This window comes from Procambarus clarkii, chromosome 3 (genome assembly GCF_040958095.1).
Source record: "Procambarus clarkii isolate CNS0578487 chromosome 3, FALCON_Pclarkii_2.0, whole genome shotgun sequence".
Lineage (NCBI taxonomy): Eukaryota > Metazoa > Arthropoda > Malacostraca > Decapoda > Cambaridae > Procambarus > Procambarus clarkii.
In genome coordinates, this window is record NC_091152.1 from 25,347,791 (window position 1) to 25,369,820 (window position 22,030).

At 56.1% G+C, this 22,030-nt stretch overlaps 1 protein-coding gene across 1 annotated transcript in view; it reads left to right on the forward strand.

Annotated features, from left to right (window-relative positions):
- Positions 1 to 19,289, forward strand: part of LOC138368637 (uncharacterized) — a 169,987-nt gene extending 150,698 nt beyond the window's left edge. The window contains exon 8 of the mRNA XM_069331296.1: positions 19,140 to 19,289. Coding sequence (XP_069187397.1) covers positions 19,140 to 19,289 — 150 coding nt within the window. The remainder of the gene's footprint in view (positions 1 to 19,139) is intronic.
- Positions 19,290 to 22,030: the final 2,741 nt, after the last annotated feature.

Here is a 22,030-nt window from a genome sequence, read left to right on the forward strand (position 1 = left end):
CACCACACCACACTACCACAAGTGTGGTGGAGGGACTCCCAGGGTGGAGCCAGCACCATGAACCACCACACACTACCACAAGTGTGGTGGAGGGACTCCCAGGGTGGAGCCAGCACCATGAACCACCACACTACCACAAGTGTGGTGGAGGGACTCCCAGGGTGGAGCCAGCACCATGAACCACACACCACACTACCACAAGTGTGGTGGAGGGACTCCCAGGGTGGAGCCAGCACCATGAACCACCACCACACTACCACAAGTGTGGTGGAGGGACTCCCAGGGTGGAGCCAGCACCATGAACCACCACACCACACTACCACAAGTGTGGTGGAGGGACTCCCAGGGTGGAGCCAGCACCATGAACCACCACACCACTACCACAAGTGTGGTGGAGGGACTCCCAGGGTGGAGCCAGCACCATGAACCACCACACCACACTACCACAAGTGTGGTGGAGGGACTCCCAGGGTGGAGCCAGCACCATGAACCACCACACCACTACCACAAGTGTGGTGGAGGGACTCCCAGGGTGGAGCCAGCACCATGAACCACACACCACACTACCACAAGTGTGGTGGTAGGGACTCCCAGGGTGGAGCCAGCACCATGAACCACCACACCACACTACCACAAGTGTGGTGGAGGGACTCCCAGGGTGGAGCCAGCACCATGAACACCACACCACACTACCACAAGTGTGGTGGTGGGACTCCCAGGGTGGAGCCAGCACCATGAACCACCACACTACCACAAGTGTGGTGTGAGGGACTCCCAGGGTGGAGCCAGCACCATGAACCACCACACCACTACCACAAGTGTGGTGGAGGGACTCCCAGGGTGGAGCCAGCACCATGAACCACACCACACTACCACAAGTGTGGTGGTGGGACTCCCAGGGTGGAGCCAGCACCATGAACCACCACACACTACCACAAGTGTGGTGGAGGGACTCCCAGGGTGGAGCCAGCACCATGAACCACCACACACTACCACAAGTGTGGTGGAGGGACTCCCAGGGTGGAGCCAGCACCATGAACCACCACACCACCTACCACAAGTGTGGTGGAGGGACTCCCAGGGTGGAGCCAGCACCATGAACCACCCACACACTACCACAAGTGTGGTGGAGGGACTCCCAGGGTGGAGCCAGCACCATGAACCACACACCACACTACCACAAGTGTGGTGGAGGGACTCCCAGGGGTGGAGCCAGCACCATGAACCCACCCAACACTACCACAAGTGTGGTGGAGGGACTCCCAGGGTGGAGCCAGCACCATGAACCACCACACCACCTACCACAAGTGTGGTGGTGGGACTCCCAGGGTGGAGCCAGCACCATGAACCACCACACACACTACCACAAGTGTGGTGGAGGGACTCCCAGGGTGGAGCCAGCACCATGAACCACCACACCACACTACCACAAGTGTGGTGGAGGGACTCCCAGGGTGGAGCCAGCACCATGAACCACCACCACACTACCACAAGTGTGGTGGAGGGACTCCCAGGGTGGAGCCAGCACCATGAACCACCACACAACTACCACAAGTGTGGTGGAGGGACTCCCAGGGTGGAGCCAGCACCATGAACCACCACACCACTACCACAAGTGTGGTGGAGGGACTCCCAGGGTGGAGCCAGCACCATGAACCACCACACCACACTACCACAAGTGTGGTGGATGGGACTCCCAGGGTGGAGCCAGCACCATGAACCACCACACCACTACCACAAGTGTGGTGGAGGGACTCCCAGGGTGGAGCCAGCACCATGAACCACCACACTACCACAAGTGTGGTGGAGGGACTCCCAGGGTGGAGCCAGCACCATGAACCACCACACCACACTACCACAAGTGTGGTGGTAGGGACTCCCAGGGTGGAGCCAGCACCATGAACCCCACACCACTACCACAAGTGTGGTGGAGGGACTCCCAGGGTGGAGCCAGCACCATGAACCACCACACTACCACAAGTGTGGTGGAGGGACTCCCAGGGTGGAGCCAGCACCATGAACCACCACACACTACCACAAGTGTGGTGGAGGGACTCCCAGGGTGGAGCCAGCACCATGAACCACCACACCACTACCACAAGTGTGGTGGTGGGACTCCCAGGGTGGAGCCAGCACCATGAACCACCACACTACACTACCACAAGTGTGGTGGTGGGACTCCCAGGGTGGAGCCAGCACCATGAACCACCACCACACTACCACAAGTGTGGTGGAGGGACTCCCAGGGTGGAGCCAGCACCATGACCACCACACCACACTACCACAAGTGTGGTGGAGGGACTCCCAGGGTGGAGCCAGCACCATGAACCACCACACCACTACCACAAGTGTGGTGGTAGGGACTCCCAGGGTGGAGCCAGCACCATGAACCACCACACCACACTACCACAAGTGTGGTGGATGGGACTCCCAGGGTGGAGCCAGCACCATGAACCACCACACACTACCACAAGTGTGGTGGAGGGACTCCCAGGGTGGAGCCAGCACCATGAACCACCACCACACTACCACAAGTGTGGTGGAGGGACTCCCAGGGTGGAGCCAGCACCATGAACCACCACACCACACTACCACAAGTGTGGTGGAGGGACTCCCAGGGTGGAGCCAGCACCATGAACCACCACACCACACTACCACAAGTGTGGTGGAGGGACTCCCAGGGTGGAGCCAGCACCATGAACCACCACACCACACTACCACAAGTGTGGTGGAGGGACTCCCAGGGTGGAGCCAGCACCATGAACCACCACACCACACTACCACAAGTGTGGTGGTGGGACTCCCAGGGTGGAGCCAGCACCATGAACCACCACACCACACTACCACAAGTGTGGTGGTGGGACTCCCAGGGTGGAGCCAGCACCATGAACCACCACACCACACTACCACAAGTGTGGTGGGGGGACTCCCAGGGTGGAGCCAGCACCATGAACCACCACCACACTACCACAAGTGTGGTGGAGGGACTCCCAGGGTGGAGCCAGCACCATGAACCACCACACCACACTACCACAAGTGTGGTGGAGGGACTCCCAGGGTGGAGCCAGCACCATGAACCACCACACCACACTACCACAAGTGTGGTGGAGGGACTCCCAGGGTGGAGCCAGCACCATGAACCACCACACTACCACAAGTGTGGTGGTGGGACTCCCAGGGTGGAGCCAGCACCATGAACCACCACACTACCACAAGTGTGGTGGTGGGACTCCCAGGGTGGAGCCAGCACCATGAACCACCACACCACACTACCACAAGTGTGGTGGGGGGACTCCCAGGGTGGAGCCAGCACCATGAACCACCACACTACCACAAGTGTGGTGGAGGGACTCCCAGGGTGGAGCCAGCACCATGAACCACCACCACACTACCACAAGTGTGGTGGAGGGACTCCCAGGGTGGAGCCAGCACCATGAACCACACACCACACTACCACAAGTGTGGTGGAGGGACTCCCAGGGTGGAGCCAGCACCATGAACCACCACACCACACTACCACAAGTGTGGTGGAGGGACTCCCAGGGTGGAGCCAGCACCATGAACCACCACACCACACTACCACAAGTGTGGTGGAGGGACTCCCAGGGTGGAGCCAGCACCATGAACCACCACACCACACTACCACAAGTGTGGTGGATGGGACTCCCAGGGTGGAGCCAGCACCATGAACCACCACACCACTACCACAAGTGTGGTGGGGGACTCCCAGGGTGGAGCCAGCACCATGAACCACCACCACACTACCACAAGTGTGGTGGTGGGACTCCCAGGGTGGAGCCAGCACCATGAACCACCACCACACTACCACAAGTGTGGTGGAGGGACTCCCAGGGTGGAGCCAGCACCATGAACCACCACACCACACTACCACAAGTGTGGTGGAGGGACTCCCAGGGTGGAGCCAGCACCATGAACCACCACCACACTACCACAAGTGTGGTGGAGGGACTCCCAGGGTGGAGCCAGCACCATGAACCACCACACCACACTACCACAAGTGTGGTGGAGGGACTCCCAGGGTGGAGCCAGCACCATGAACCACCACCACACTACCACAAGTGTGGTGGAGGGACTCCCAGGGTGGAGCCAGCACCATGAACCACCACCACACTACCACAAGTGTGGTGGTGGGACTCCCAGGGTGGAGCCAGCACCATGAACCACCACCACACTACCACAAGTGTGGTGGAGGGACTCCCAGGGTGGAGCCAGCACCATGAACCACCCACACTACCACAAGTGTGGTGGAGGGACTCCCAGGGTGGAGCCAGCACCATGAACCACCACACACTACCACAAGTGTGGTGGAGGGACTCCCAGGGTGGAGCCAGCACCATGAACCACCACCACTACCACAAGTGTGGTGGAGGGACTCCCAGGGTGGAGCCAGCACCATGAACCACCACCACACTACCACAAGTGTGGTGGAGGGACTCCCAGGGTGGAGCCAGCACCATGAACCACCACACACACTACCACAAGTGTGGTGGAGGGACTCCCAGGGTGGAGCCAGCACCATGAACCACCACACCACTACCACAAGTGTGGTGGAGGGACTCCCAGGGTGGAGCCAGCACCATGAACCACCACACCACACTACCACAAGTGTGGTGGAGGGACTCCCAGGGTGGAGCCAGCACCATGAACCACCACACCACTACCACAAGTGTGGTGGAGGGACTCCCAGGGTGGAGCCAGCACCATGAACCACCACCACACTACCACAAGTGTGGTGGAGGGACTCCCAGGGTGGAGCCAGCACCATGAACCACCACCACACTACCACAAGTGTGGTGGAGGGACTCCCAGGGTGGAGCCAGCACCATGAACCACCACACCACACTACCACAAGTGTGGTGGAGGGACTCCCAGGGTGGAGCCAGCACCATGAACCACCACACACACTACCACAAGTGTGGTGGAGGGACTCCCAGGGTGGAGCCAGCACCATGAACCACCACACCACTACCACAAGTGTGGTGGAGGGACTCCCAGGGTGGAGCCAGCACCATGAACCACCACACCACACTACCACAAGTGTGGTGGAGGGACTCCCAGGGTGGAGCCAGCACCATGAACCACCACACACACTACCACAAGTGTGGTGGAGGGACTCCCAGGGTGGAGCCAGCACCATGAACCACCACACCACTACCACAAGTGTGGTGGAGGGACTCCCAGGGTGGAGCCAGCACCATGAACCACCACACCACACTACCACAAGTGTGGTGGAGGGACTCCCAGGGTGGAGCCAGCACCATGAACCACCACACCACTACCACAAGTGTGGTGGTGGGACTCCCAGGGTGGAGCCAGCACCATGAACCACCACACCACACTACCACAAGTGTGGTGGAGGGACTCCCAGGGTGGAGCCAGCACCATGAACCACCACCACACTACCACAAGTGTGGTGGAGGGACTCCCAGGGTGGAGCCAGCACCATGAACCACCACCACACTACCACAAGTGTGGTGGAGGGACTCCCAGGGTGGAGCCAGCACCATGAACCACCACACCACACTACCACAAGTGTGGTGGGGGGACTCCCAGGGTGGAGCCAGCACCATGAACCACCACACCACACTACCACAAGTGTGGTGGAGGGACTCCCAGGGTGGAGCCAGCACCATGAACCACCACACCACACTACCACAAGTGTGGTGGAGGGACTCCCAGGGTGGAGCCAGCACCATGAACCACCACCACACTACCACAAGTGTGGTGGTAGGGACTCCCAGGGTGGAGCCAGCACCATGAACCACCACACCACACTACCACAAGTGTGGTGGAGGGACTCCCAGGGTGGAGCCAGCACCATGACCACCACACCACTACCACAAGTGTGGTGGGGGGACTCCCAGGGTGGAGCCAGCACCATGAACCACCACCACACTACCACAAGTGTGGTGGTGGGACTCCCAGGGTGGAGCCAGCACCATGAACCACCACACCACACTACCACAAGTGTGGTGGAGGGACTCCCAGGGTGGAGCCAGCACCATGAACCACCACACCACACTACCACAAGTGTGGTGGAGGGACTCCCAGGGTGGAGCCAGCACCATGAACCACCACACCACACTACCACAAGTGTGGTGATGGGACTCCCAGGGTGGAGCCAGCACCATGAACCACCACACCACACTACCACAAGTGTGGTGGAGGGACTCCCAGGGTGGAGCCAGCACCATGAACCACCACACCACTACCACAAGTGTGGTGGAGGGACTCCCAGGGTGGAGCCAGCACCATGAACCACCACACCACACTACCACAAGTGTGGTGGTGGGACTCCCAGGGTGGAGCCAGCACCATGAACCACCACACCACTACCACAAGTGTGGTGGGGGGACTCCCAGGGTGGAGCCAGCACCATGAACCACCACACTACCACAAGTGTGGTGGTGGGACTCCCAGGGTGGAGCCAGCACCATGAACCACCACACCACACTACCACAAGTGTGGTGGAGGGACTCCCAGGGTGGAGCCAGCACCATGAACCACCACACCACACTACCACAAGTGTGGTGGAGGGACTCCCAGGGTGGAGCCAGCACCATGAACCACCACACCACACTACCACAAGTGTGGTGGAGGGACTCCCAGGGTGGAGCCAGCACCATGAACCACCACCACACTACCACAAGTGTGGTGGAGGGACTCCCAGGGTGGAGCCAGCACCATGAACCACCACACCACACTACCACAAGTGTGGTGGAGGGACTCCCAGGGTGGAGCCAGCACCATGAACCACCACACCACTACCACAAGTGTGGTGGAGGGACTCCCAGGGTGGAGCCAGCACCATGAACCACCACACCACACTACCACAAGTGTGGTGGAGGGACTCCCAGGGTGGAGCCAGCACCATGAACCACCACCACACTACCACAAGTGTGGTGGAGGGACTCCCAGGGTGGAGCCAGCACCATGAACCACCACCACACTACCACAAGTGTGGTGGAGGGACTCCCAGGGTGGAGCCAGCACCATGAACCACCACACTACCACAAGTGTGGTGGAGGGACTCCCAGGGTGGAGCCAGCACCATGAACCACCACACCACTACCACAAGTGTGGTGGAGGGACTCCCAGGGTGGAGCCAGCACCATGAACCACCACACCACACTACCACAAGTGTGGTGGAGGGACTCCCAGGGTGGAGCCAGCACCATGAACCACCACACCACACTACCACAAGTGTGGTGGAGGGACTCCCAGGGTGGAGCCAGCACCATGAACCACCACACACACTACCACAAGTGTGGTGGAGGGACTCCCAGGGTGGAGCCAGCACCATGAACCACCACACCACACTACCACAAGTGTGGTGGTGGGACTCCCAGGGTGGAGCCAGCACCATGAACCACCACACCACTACCACAAGTGTGGTGGAGGGACTCCCAGGGTGGAGCCAGCACCATGAACCACCACACACACTACCACAAGTGTGGTGGGGGGACTCCCAGGGTGGAGCCAGCACCATGAACCACCACACCACACTACCACAAGTGTGGTGGAGGGACTCCCAGGGTGGAGCCAGCACCATGAACCACCACCACACTACCACAAGTGTGGTGGAGGGACTCCCAGGGTGGAGCCAGCACCATGAACCACCACACACACTACCACAAGTGTGGTGGAGGGACTCCCAGGGTGGAGCCAGCACCATGAACCACCACACTACCACAAGTGTGGTGGAGGGACTCCCAGGGTGGAGCCAGCACCATGAACCACCACACCACACTACCACAAGTGTGGTGGAGGGACTCCCAGGGTGGAGCCAGCACCATGAACCACCACCACACTACCACAAGTGTGGTGGAGGGACTCCCAGGGTGGAGCCAGCACCATGAACCACCACACCACACTACCACAAGTGTGGTGGAGGGACTCCCAGGGTGGAGCCAGCACCATGAACCACCACACACACTACCACAAGTGTGGTGGAGGGACTCCCAGGGTGGAGCCAGCACCATGAACCACCACACTACCACAAGTGTGGTGGTGGGACTCCCAGGGTGGAGCCAGCACCATGAACCACCACACTACCACAAGTGTGGTGGAGGGACTCCCAGGGTGGAGCCAGCACCATGAACCACCACACCACACTACCACAAGTGTGGTGGAGGGACTCCCAGGGTGGAGCCAGCACCATGAACCACCACCACACTACCACAAGTGTGGTGGAGGGACTCCCAGGGTGGAGCCAGCACCATGAACCACCACACACACTACCACAAGTGTGGTGGAGGGACTCCCAGGGTGGAGCCAGCACCATGAACCACCACACCACACTACCACAAGTGTGGTGGAGGGACTCCCAGGGTGGAGCCAGCACCATGAACCACCACACTACCACAAGTGTGGTGGAGGGACTCCCAGGGTGGAGCCAGCACCATGAACCACCACACACTACCACAAGTGTGGTGGAGGGACTCCCAGGGTGGAGCCAGCACCATGAACCACCACACCACACTACCACAAGTGTGGTGGAGGGACTCCCAGGGTGGAGCCAGCACCATGAACCACCACACCACACTACCACAAGTGTGGTGGAGGGACTCCCAGGGTGGAGCCAGCACCATGAACCACCACACACACTACCACAAGTGTGGTGGAGGGACTCCCAGGGTGGAGCCAGCACCATGAACCACCACACCACACTACCACAAGTGTGGTGGAGGGACTCCCAGGGTGGAGCCAGCACCATGAACCACCACACCACACTACCACAAGTGTGGTGGAGGGACTCCCAGGGTGGAGCCAGCACCATGAACCACACCACACTACCACAAGTGTGGTGGTGGGACTCCCAGGGTGGAGCCAGCACCATGAACCACCACACCACACTACCACAAGTGTGGTGGTAGGGACTCCCAGGGTGGAGCCAGCACCATGAACCACCACACCACTACCACAAGTGTGGTGGGGGGACTCCCAGGGTGGAGCCAGCACCATGAACCACCACCACACTACCACAAGTGTGGTGGTGGGACTCCCAGGGTGGAGCCAGCACCATGAACCACCACACACACTACCACAAGTGTGGTGGAGGGACTCCCAGGGTGGAGCCAGCACCATGAACCCACCACACTACCACAAGTGTGGTGGAGGGACTCCCAGGGTGGAGCCAGCACCATGAACCACCACACACACTACCACAAGTGTGGTGGAGGGACTCCCAGGGTGGAGCCAGCACCATGAACCACCACACACTACCACAAGTGTGGTGGATGGGACTCCCAGGGTGGAGCCAGCACCATGAACCACCACACCACACTACCACAAGTGTGGTGGAGGGACTCCCAGGGTGGAGCCAGCACCATGAACCACCACACCACTACCACAAGTGTGGTGGGGGGACTCCCAGGGTGGAGCCAGCACCATGAACCACCACACACACTACCACAAGTGTGGTGGAGGGACTCCCAGGGTGGAGCCAGCACCATGAACCACCACCACACTACCACAAGTGTGGTGGAGGGACTCCCAGGGTGGAGCCAGCACCATGAACCACCACACCACACTACCACAAGTGTGGTGGAGGGACTCCCAGGGTGGAGCCAGCACCATGAACCACCACACCACTACCACAAGTGTGGTGGAGGGACTCCCAGGGTGGAGCCAGCACCATGAACCACCACACCACACTACCACAAGTGTGGTGGAGGGACTCCCAGGGTGGAGCCAGCACCATGAACCACCACACCACTACCACAAGTGTGGTGGAGGGACTCCCAGGGTGGAGCCAGCACCATGAACCACCACACCACACTACCACAAGTGTGGTGGAGGGACTCCCAGGGTGGAGCCAGCACCATGAACCACCACACTACCACAAGTGTGGTGGAGGGACTCCCAGGGTGGAGCCAGCACCATGAACCACCACACCACACTACCACAAGTGTGGTGGAGGGACTCCCAGGGTGGAGCCAGCACCATGAACCACCACACCACACTACCACAAGTGTGGTGGAGGGACTCCCAGGGTGGAGCCAGCACCATGAACCACCACCACACTACCACAAGTGTGGTGGAGGGACTCCCAGGGTGGAGCCAGCACCATGAACCACCACACCACACTACCACAAGTGTGGTGGAGGGACTCCCAGGGTGGAGCCAGCACCATGAACCACCACCACACTACCACAAGTGTGGTGGAGGGACTCCCAGGGTGGAGCCAGCACCATGAACCACCACACCACTACCACAAGTGTGGTGGAGGGACTCCCAGGGTGGAGCCAGCACCATGAACCACCACACCACACTACCACAAGTGTGGTGGTGGGACTCCCAGGGTGGAGCCAGCACCATGAACCACCACACCACTACCACAAGTGTGGTGGGGGGACTCCCAGGGTGGAGCCAGCACCATGAACCACCACACCACACTACCACAAGTGTGGTGGAGGGACTCCCAGGGTGGAGCCAGCACCATGAACCACCACCACACTACCACAAGTGTGGTGGAGGGACTCCCAGGGTGGAGCCAGCACCATGAACCACCACACCACACTACCACAAGTGTGGTGGAGGGACTCCCAGGGTGGAGCCAGCACCATGAACCACCACCACACTACCACAAGTGTGGTGGAGGGACTCCCAGGGTGGAGCCAGCACCATGAACCACCACACTACCACAAGTGTGGTGGAGGGACTCCCAGGGTGGAGCCAGCACCATGAACCACCACACCACACTACCACAAGTGTGGTGGAGGGACTCCCAGGGTGGAGCCAGCACCATGAACCACCACACCACTACCACAAGTGTGGTGGAGGGACTCCCAGGGTGGAGCCAGCACCATGAACCACCACCACACTACCACAAGTGTGGTGGAGGGACTCCCAGGGTGGAGCCAGCACCATGAACCACCACACCACACTACCACAAGTGTGGTGGAGGGACTCCCAGGGTGGAGCCAGCACCATGAACCACCACACCACACTACCACAAGTGTGGTGGAGGGACTCCCAGGGTGGAGCCAGCACCATGAACCACCACACAACACTACCACAAGTGTGGTGGAGGGACTCCCAGGGTGGAGCCAGCACCATGAACCACCACACCACTACCACAAGTGTGGTGGAGGGACTCCCAGGGTGGAGCCAGCACCATGAACCACCACACCACACTACCACAAGTGTGGTGGAGGGACTCCCAGGGTGGAGCCAGCACCATGAACCACCACACACACTACCACAAGTGTGGTGGAGGGACTCCCAGGGTGGAGCCAGCACCATGAACCACCACACCACTACCACAAGTGTGGTGGAGGGACTCCCAGGGTGGAGCCAGCACCATGAACCACCACACCACACTACCACAAGTGTGGTGGAGGGACTCCCAGGGTGGAGCCAGCACCATGAACCACCACACCACACTACCACAAGTGTGGTGGAGGGACTCCCAGGGTGGAGCCAGCACCATGAACCACCACACCACTACCACAAGTGTGGTGGAGGGACTCCCAGGGTGGAGCCAGCACCATGAACCACCACACCACACTACCACAAGTGTGGTGGAGGGACTCCCAGGGTGGAGCCAGCACCATGAACCACCACACCACTACCACAAGTGTGGTGGAGGGACTCCCAGGGTGGAGCCAGCACCATGAACCACCACACCACACTACCACAAGTGTGGTGGAGGGACTCCCAGGGTGGAGCCAGCACCATGAACCACCACACCACACTACCACAAGTGTGGTGGAGGGACTCCCAGGGTGGAGCCAGCACCATGAACCACCACACACTACCACAAGTGTGGTGGAGGGACTCCCAGGGTGGAGCCAGCACCATGAACCACCACACCACACTACCACAAGTGTGGTGGAGGGACTCCCAGGGTGGAGCCAGCACCATGAACCACCCACCACTACCACAAGTGTGGTGGAGGGACTCCCAGGGTGGAGCCAGCACCATGAACCACCACACCACACTACCACAAGTGTGGTGGAGGGACTCCCAGGGTGGAGCCAGCACCATGAACCACCACACCACACTACCACAAGTGTGGTGGAGGGACTCCCAGGGTGGAGCCAGCACCATGAACCACCACACCACACTACCACAAGTGTGGTGGAGGGACTCCCAGGGTGGAGCCAGCACCATGAACCACCACCACACTACCACAAGTGTGGTGGAGGAACTCCCAGGGTGGAGCCAGCACCATGAACCACCACACCACTACCACAAGTGTGGTGGTGGGACTCCCAGGGTGGAGCCAGCACCATGAACCACCACACCACTACCACAAGTGTGGTGGAGGGACTCCCAGGGTGGAGCCAGCACCATGAACCACCACACCACACTACCACAAGTGTGGTGGAGGGACTCCCAGGGTGGAGCCAGCACCATGAACCACCACACACTACCACAAGTGTGGTGGGGGGACTCCCAGGGTGGAGCCAGCACCATGAACCACCACACCACACTACCACAAGTGTGGTGGTGGGACTCCCAGGGTGGAGCCAGCACCATGAACCACCACACCACACTACCACAAGTGTGGTGGAGGGACTCCCAGGGTGGAGCCAGCACCATGAACCACCACACCACTACCACAAGTGTGGTGGAGGGACTCCCAGGGTGGAGCCAGCACCATGAACCACCACACCACACTACCACAAGTGTGGTGGAGGGACTCCCAGGGTGGAGCCAGCACCATGAACCACCACACTACCACAAGTGTGGTGGTGGGACTCCCAGGGTGGAGCCAGCACCATGAACCACCACACCACTACCACAAGTGTGGTGGAGGGACTCCCAGGGTGGAGCCAGCACCATGAACCACCACACACTACCACAAGTGTGGTGGAGGGACTCCCAGGGTGGAGCCAGCACCATGAACCACCACACCACACTACCACAAGTGTGGTGGAGGGACTCCCAGGGTGGAGCCAGCACCATGAACCACCACACCACTACCACAAGTGTGGTGGAGGGACTCCCAGGGTGGAGCCAGCACCATGAACCACCACACACTACCACAAGTGTGGTGGAGGGACTCCCAGGGTGGAGCCAGCACCATGAACCACCACACCACACTACCACAAGTGTGGTGGAGGGACTCCCAGGGTGGAGCCAGCACCATGAACCACCACACACTACCACAAGTGTGGTGGAGGGACTCCCAGGGTGGAGCCAGCACCATGAACCACACCACACTACCACAAGTGTGGTGGAGGGACTCCCAGGGTGGAGCCAGCACCATGAACCACCACACCACACTACCACAAGTGTGGTGGAGGGACTCCCAGGGTGGAGCCAGCACCATGAACCACCACCACACTACCACAAGTGTGGTGGAGGGACTCCCAGGGTGGAGCCAGCACCATGAACCACCACACCACACTACCACAAGTGTGGTGATGGGACTCCCAGGGTGGAGCCAGCACCATGAACCACCACACCACACTACCACAAGTGTGGTGGAGGGACTCCCAGGGTGGAGCCAGCACCATGAACCACCACACTACCACAAGTGTGGTGGAGGGACTCCCAGGGTGGAGCCAGCACCATGAACCACCACCACACTACCACAAGTGTGGTGGAGGGACTCCCAGGGTGGAGCCAGCACCATGAACCACCACACCACACTACCACAAGTGTGGTGGAGGGACTCCCAGGGTGGAGCCAGCACCATGAACCACCACCACACTACCACAAGTGTGGTGGAGGGACTCCCAGGGTGGAGCCAGCACCATGAACCACCACCACACTACCACAAGTGTGGTGGAGGGACTCCCAGGGTGGAGCCAGCACCATGAACCACCACACCACACTACCACAAGTGTGGTGGAGGGACTCCCAGGGTGGAGCCAGCACCATGAACCACCACACCACACTACCACAAGTGTGGTGGAGGGACTCCCAGGGTGGAGCCAGCACCATGAACCACCACCACACTACCACAAGTGTGGTGGAGGGACTCCCAGGGTGGAGCCAGCACCATGAACCACCACACCACACTACCACAAGTGTGGTGGAGGGACTCCCAGGGTGGAGCCAGCACCATGAACCACCACCACACTACCACAAGTGTGGTGGTGGGACTCCCAGGGTGGAGCCAGCACCATGAACCACCACACCACTACCACAAGTGTGGTGGAGGGACTCCCAGGGTGGAGCCAGCACCATGAACCACCACACTACCACAAGTGTGGTGGAGGGACTCCCAGGGTGGAGCCAGCACCATGAACCACCACACCACACTACCACAAGTGTGGTGGGGGACTCCCAGGGTGGAGCCAGCACCATGAACCACCACCACACTACCACAAGTGTGGTGGAGGGACTCCCAGGGTGGAGCCAGCACCATGAACCACCACCACACTACCACAAGTGTGGTGGAGGGACTCCCAGGGTGGAGCCAGCACCATGAACCACCACACCACACTACCACAAGTGTGGTGGAGGGACTCCCAGGGTGGAGCCAGCACCATGAACCACCACACTACCACAAGTGTGGTGGAGGGACTCCCAGGGTGGAGCCAGCACCATGAACCACCACACTACCACAAGTGTGGTGGATGGGACTCCCAGGGTGGAGCCAGCACCATGAACACCACCACACTACCACAAGTGTGGTGGAGGGACTCCCAGGGTGGAGCCAGCACCATGAACCACCACACTACCACAAGTGTGGTGGAGGGACTCCCAGGGTGGAGCCAGCACCATGAACCACCACCACACTACCACAAGTGTGGTGGAGGGACTCCCAGGGTGGAGCCAGCACCATGAACCACACCACACTACCACAAGTGTGGTGGAGGGACTCCCAGGGTGGAGCCAGCACCATGAACCACCACACCACACTACCACAAGTGTGGTGGAGGGACTCCCAGGGTGGAGCCAGCACCATGAACCACCACCACACTACCACAAGTGTGGTGGAGGGACTCCCAGGGTGGAGCCAGCACCATGAACCACCACACCACACTACCACAAGTGTGGTGGAGGGACTCCCAGGGTGGAGCCAGCACCATGAACCACCACACTACCACAAGTGTGGTGGGGGACTCCCAGGGTGGAGCCAGCACCATGAACCACCACACTACCACAAGTGTGGTGGAGGGACTCCCAGGGTGGAGCCAGCACCATGAACCACACCACACTACCACAAGTGTGGTGGAGGGACTCCTCAGGGTGGAGCCAGCACCATGACCACCACCACACTACACAAGTGTGGTGGAGGGACTCCCAGGGTGGAGCCAGCACCATGAACCACCACCACACTACCACAAGTGTGGTGGTAGGGACTCCCAGGGTGGAGCCAGCACCATGAACCACCACACCACACTACCACAAGTGTGGTGGAGGGACTCCCAGGGTGGAGCCAGCACCATGAACCACCACCACACTACCACAAGTGTGGTGGTGGGACTCCCAGGGTGGAGCCAGCACCATGAACCACCACACTACCACAAGTGTGGTGGGGGGACTCCCAGGGTGGAGCCAGCACCATGAACCACCACCACACTACCACAAGTGTGGTGGTGGGACTCCCAGGGTGGAGCCAGCACCATGAACCACCACACCACACTACCACAAGTGTGGTGGTGGGACTCCCAGGGTGGAGCCAGCACCATGAATCACCACCACACTACCACAAGTGTGGTGGTGGGACTCCCAGGGTGGAGCCAGCACCATGAACCACCACACCACACTACCACAAGTGTGGTGGTGGGACTCCCAGGGTGGAGCCAACACCATGAACCACCACACTACCACAAGTGTGGTGGGGGGACTCCCAGGGTGGAGCCAGCACCATGAACCACCACACTACCACAAGTGTGGTGGAGGGACTCCCAGGGTGGAGCCAGCACCATGAACCACCACCACACTACCACAAGTGTGGTGGAGGGACTCCCAGGGTGGAGCCAGCACCATGAACCACCACCACACTACCACAAGTGTGGTGTTGGGACTCCCAGGGTGTCAGCCAGCACCATGAACCACCACACCACACTACCACAAGTGTGGTGGTGGGACTCCCAGGGTGGAGCCAGCACCATGAACCACCACCACACTACCACAAGTGTGGTGGTGGGACTCCCAGGGTGGAGCCAGCACCATGAACCACCACACCACTACCACAAGTCTGGTGGAGGGACTCCCAGGGCGGAGCCAGCACCATGAACCACCACACTACCACAGTGTGGTGGAGGGACTCCCAGGGTGGAGCCAGCAGGAATATGGTCCACCTCTCACCCCAAGGTCCCGCCCCACTACACAACTGCCTCTGGGAACCCAAATAATGGATATGTGAGTGTCGGAGGAAGTCAGGTGTGGAATAAACCTGTCACAAGTGCCAGGTAAAGCCACGTGTGCCACATATATGGCTCTCACACACCAGGTATTGGACTGGTGGCGGGTTGGATACTAAATTCTAAAGGTAGCCAGAATATTGACGAAGGATGCGAATGTGTGGATCCTCTTCCCTCACTCTTGGATCCCCTTCTCTCACTCTTGGATCCTCTTCCCTCACTATTGGATCCCCTTCCCTCACTCTTGGATCCTCTTCCCTCACTCTTGGATCCCCTTCCCTCACTCTTGGATCCTCTTCCCTCACTCTTGGATCCTCTTCCCTCACTCTTGGATACCCTTCCCTCACTCTTGGATCCTCTTCCCTCACTCTTGGATCCCCTTCCCTCACTCTTGGATCCCCTTCCCTCACTCTTGGATCCTCTTCCCTCACTCTTGGATCCTCTTCCCTCACTCTTGGATCCTCTTCCCTCACTCTTGGATCCCCTTACCTCACTCTTGGATCCTCTTCCCTCAATCTTGGATCCTCTTCCCTCACTATTGGATCCCCTTCCCTCACTCTTGGATCCTCTTCCCTCACTCTTGGATCATCTTCCCTCACTCTTGGATCCTCTTCCCTCACTCTTGGATCCCCTTACCTCACTCTTGGATCCTCTTCCCTCAATCTTGGATCCTCTTCCCTCACTCTTGGATCCCCTTCCCTCACTCTTGGATCCTCTTCCCTCACTCTTGGATCCCCTTCCCTCACTCTTGGATCCTCTTCCCTCACTCTTGGATCCTCTTCCCTCACTCTTGGATTCCCTTCCCTCACTCTTGGATCCTCTTCCCTCACTCTTGGATCCTCTTCCCTCACTCTTGGATCCCCTTACCTCACTCTTGGATCCCCTTCCCTCACTCTTGGATCCTCTTCCCTCACTCTTGGGTCCTCTTCCCTCACTCCTGGATCGCCTTCCCTCACTCTCGGATCCTCTTATCTCACTCTTGGATCCCCTTCCCTCACTCTCGGATCCCCTTCCGTCACTCTTGGATCCTCTTCCTTCACTCTTAAATCCCCTTCCCTCACTCTTGGATCCCCTTCCCTCACTCTCTGATCCCTTTCCCTCACTCTTGGATCCTCTTCCCTCATTATTAGATCCCCTTCCCTCACTCTTGGATCCCCTTCCCTCACTCTTGTATCCCCTTCCCTCACTCTTGGATCCCCTTCCCTCACTCCTGGATCCTCTTCCCTCACTCTTGGATCCCCTTCCCTCACTCTTGGATCCCCTTCCCTCCCCCAGTGAAGCCCAATTCCCTCACCGTCCTCACTCCCTCATCAGCTCAGGCAGCGCCATTCCCTCATCAGCGTGTCCTCCTCAGCTCAGGTAGCGTCACTCCCTCATCAGCGTCTCCTCCTCAGCTCAGGTAGCGCCACTCCCTCATCAGCGTCTCCTCCTCAGCTCAGGTAGCGCCACTCCCTCATCAGCGTCTCCTCCTCAGCTCAGGTAGCACCACTCCCTCATCAGCGTCTCCTCCTCAGCTCAGGCAGCGCCACACCCTCATCAGCGTCTCCTCCTCAGCTCAGGTAGCGCCTCTCCCTCATCAGCGTCTCCTCCTCAGCTCAGGCAGCGCCTCTCCCTCATCAGCGTCTCCTCCTCAGCTCAGGTAGCGCCTCTCCCTCATCAGCGTCTCCTCCTCAGCTCAGGCAGCGCCTCTCCCTCATCAGCGTCTCCTCCTCAGCTCAGGTAGCGCCTCTCCCTCATCAGCGTCTCCTCCTCAGCTCAGGCAGCGCCTCTCCCTCATCAGCGTCTCCTCCTCAGCTCAGGTAGCGCCTCTCCCTCATCAGCGTCTCCTCAGCTCAGGCAGCGCCTCTCCCTCATCACTGAGATATATTTCCCGGCCGGCCTCGCGCCTCGTCTCAAAATTAATGTTGTTTGTTTTTCCCCAAAATGTTTGTCTTAGCATATTTAATACAAGACTTTTATCTTCAGTTCGTGGCTGTCAGTGTGGCGCCTCAAGGTGTACTCCAATATTATCAAAATATTTGTTAATTATCAAATGTCAAAATGCCTAATAATTGTCATATATCAAAATACTTAATGATTATCAAATATCAAAATGGTTAATAATTATCAAATATCAAAATGCCTAATGATTATCAAATATCAAAATGCTTAATAATTATCAAATATCAAAATGCCTAATGATTATCAAATATCAAAATGCTTAATAATTATCAAATATCAAAATGCTTAATAATTATCAAATATCAAAATGCTTAATAATTATCAAATATCAAACAGTTTGAATATTAGCTAATAATTAGAACAATTAATAACTTGACGCTCGTCGTTTTATGGACTAATTTATTCGTTAATATTTAATTAGCGTGTAAATAATACCGTTTGGAAAAAAAATTGCAGCTTATATATATATATTCTAATTATTATAAAAAGTTAATGAATGAGATGTTAACTCTGCAGTTTCGCGATGATTTTAATGGTATTAATATCATTAATGATAATAATAATGGTGAAGGTAATAATAATATTGTTAATGTTATGTATATAACTAATGGTTATTGTATGATGATATTGTTAATATTTAGGATTTAATTAATATTGGTAATATATATTATCTCATGATCATATTGGTGTTCATAATGTGGGTGATTATGATGATTTATGATTAATTACACGATATCAATGATATTGATGAACTCTGTCACATTGATGGTATTGATGATAATGTTGATATCGATGATTCTGTAAATACTGATGCTGATTATAATGAGGTAATTGATGACATAACAATAACAGCGGGTCTCAAGTCAATTCCCATCAACGTTACTACACTTATCACCTTTGCAGGGTGAAAGGATCGGGGTATGGGACGGACTTCGGGATTGTCGAGCTAAGACTAAGTTAAAAGCTTCACCATGCGATTATCTTAATGCATGCAATGACATCTGGGATGTAATGTCCGTAGACTTTACTGTTAAATTTCATGTGTTATATTAGAATAGAACCAATGAAGAGCAGAGGTGCCATAGGCACAATCAGAGAACACTGTATAAACATCAGAGGTCCGCGGTTGTTCAACGTCCTCCCAGCAAGCATAAGAAATATTGCCGGAACAACCGTGGACATTTTCAAGAGGAAACTAGATTTATTCCTCCAAGGAGTGCCGGACCAACCGGGCTGTGGTGGGTATGTGGGCCTGCGGGCCGCTCCAAGCAACAGCCTGGTGGACCAAACTCTCACAAGTCGAGCCTGGCCTCGGGCCGGGCTTGGGGAGTAGAAGAACTCCCAGAACCCCATCAACCAGGTATCAACCAGGTAACCTACGTGCCACAGATGGAGCTGTTTCCTAAAAATAGGAATGTTTTTACCTGTCACAGGTGTGGCATCTATACTTATACTTATGAAATGAACAATATGGTAAACAACTCAATTCCAACACAATGTCACACAAAACAATTAAATCAAAATGAAATTAAATCAAAATCTATAAAAATTCTATTTATCAATGCAATCAGAAACATTTAAATGGAATCGTAACATATTTAGTATAGCGTGTGTTGCTATTACGTGCAACAAAGGGCGCTGTTTAAAAAAATTGTTTTTTTCCTGTCACAGGTCTGGCATTTATATGGTAGGTATATAAAAGTTTAGATCATTTATTATGCACCCCATACCCATCTTGTGGGCGGTAGTGGAAAGGGTTACAGAGGCACATAATGGGCTCAGGGACTGAACCCCACAATTCATTTAGCTAAGAAAGTTACAATCTTGATGAGCTAGAGTACAAAATTCAGTACAAGTCATCACATCATCAATGGGTTCGAGATCAACCACAAGTACAGTTTCTAAATAAAACAACTGACATATGTGGAGAGCTAGTGCCACAATTGATATGTTTGTCCTGCACACCGCCCCCATCCAGTGGGCAGCGGTGGATAGGTTACTATCACCTAGTTACTACCTACAGTTAGCAAACTGGGGATATATGGCTAAAATTTCTGGTAGTACATAATTTTGAATTAAATATTTGCACATTGCTGGAACATTCGTTATAGAATTGTCTCTGAATTCACGTATCTTTTCGCACTCAATCGCATAGTGACAGAGGGTGTGCGAATAATTTTGTTGACACAGTTTACATTTGGTCAGGTCTACATCAGCAGATAATGAGAATTCCCAGACATACTTGTAACCGAGTTTAGACTCGGTTACAAGTATCTCTGGGAATTCTCATTATCTGCTGATGAAGACCTGATCAAATGTAAACTGTGTCAACAAAATTATTCGCATACCCTCCATCACGATGTGATTGAGTGCGAAAAGATATGTGAATTCAGAGACAATTCTATAACGAATGTTCCAGCAATGTGTAAATATAAGTAAATAAATAAAAAATATAAGTAAATAAATATTAAAATAAGCTGAGCAGTAGTAACATCTTTAAGTCTGCTGATTTTATTGGATGAACCATAGATGTGTGGCTCCTCTTGCATATTAGATAGAATTACTGGTGCCAATATCACTTTGCTTATGATCTACAAGATTTTGTTGAAGGTCTTGGTTTACATATGAAAAACACGCGCATATTCGAATGGAACGTTGCGTCAAAATTTCAAAGCAATCGGTGAAGAACTTTTTGAGATTACAGCATGTGTTGCTATTATGTCCAACAGATGGCGCTGTTAAAAAAAACATGTTTTTTTCCTGTCACAGGTGAGGCATGTATATAGTAGGTATATAAAAACACGCGCCTATTGGAATGCAACGTTGTGTCAAAATTTCAAAGCAATCGATAAAGAGGTTTCGAAGATTTCCCTCACATGATAAACACGCTCCTACCCCAGGGGCCATGTGTCTCAGACGCTATAGAAACAACGTGTATTGACCTTCCAGTCGCCTGTACTTGACTGATTTTGATGTTACCCTGTGATGAGCCGCCCCACCTGCTTCATCAGCACTGAAGCGTTGGTAGGTGTCAGCCAGGGTGGATACACACGTGTAGTCCCACACCAGCTGTCTGCCACTCTTCCAGCAATATATTGTGATGCCATCTGGGCGAAGCGTGAGAACGTCCGTGTTTTGGTCCCCAAGGATGCGAAGTTTTCTCCCCGCTGGGCACTGACCTGAAACAAGGCTCCTCTTGATGATGTCATTAACTTCGTTGTCTCTTGTATGCCAGCCCTTGGAGCTTCTGCAGTGCAACCCATGCAGTCCATATTGGTCTCCTGTTGCAAATACACGTGTATTCAATGTAAACTGGTGCACCAAGGCGGATGGCCACTGGATCTAGATGCGTGCGTTTTGCTGACATGGGAACTGCCAAAAGAAACTCCCCTGCATGGGGGGCAGCACTGCTCTGATGTTGACTTTCTCCTTATCTGATGTTGCAGCGCTGAACATGGCATCAACTATTTTTCCCACTACTACGTTGTCCCAGTTGGACTGTTTGTCCCTTTTTGGTGGATCTAAGTTGAGTGCTGTGGCTGTAAGGGAATTACACTGATTCAAACATTCAATTAAAGCAGGATCGTGGATCCCTGTTGAATCACTCAGGGGTTTGGTTGGATATCTCTTATGAGGTCGTGCGATGCATGGAGGAGGAAACAAAGCCCGTAAGAGCAAACTTGGAGGCTGTGCGGACACCAAGGCCACCGAGTTTTATGGGAAGGGTTGCTTGCTTTCATTGAGAGTCGTCCAACGGAAGGTTCAGGGGTTTCTCCAGCATGCACTTCTGAAGG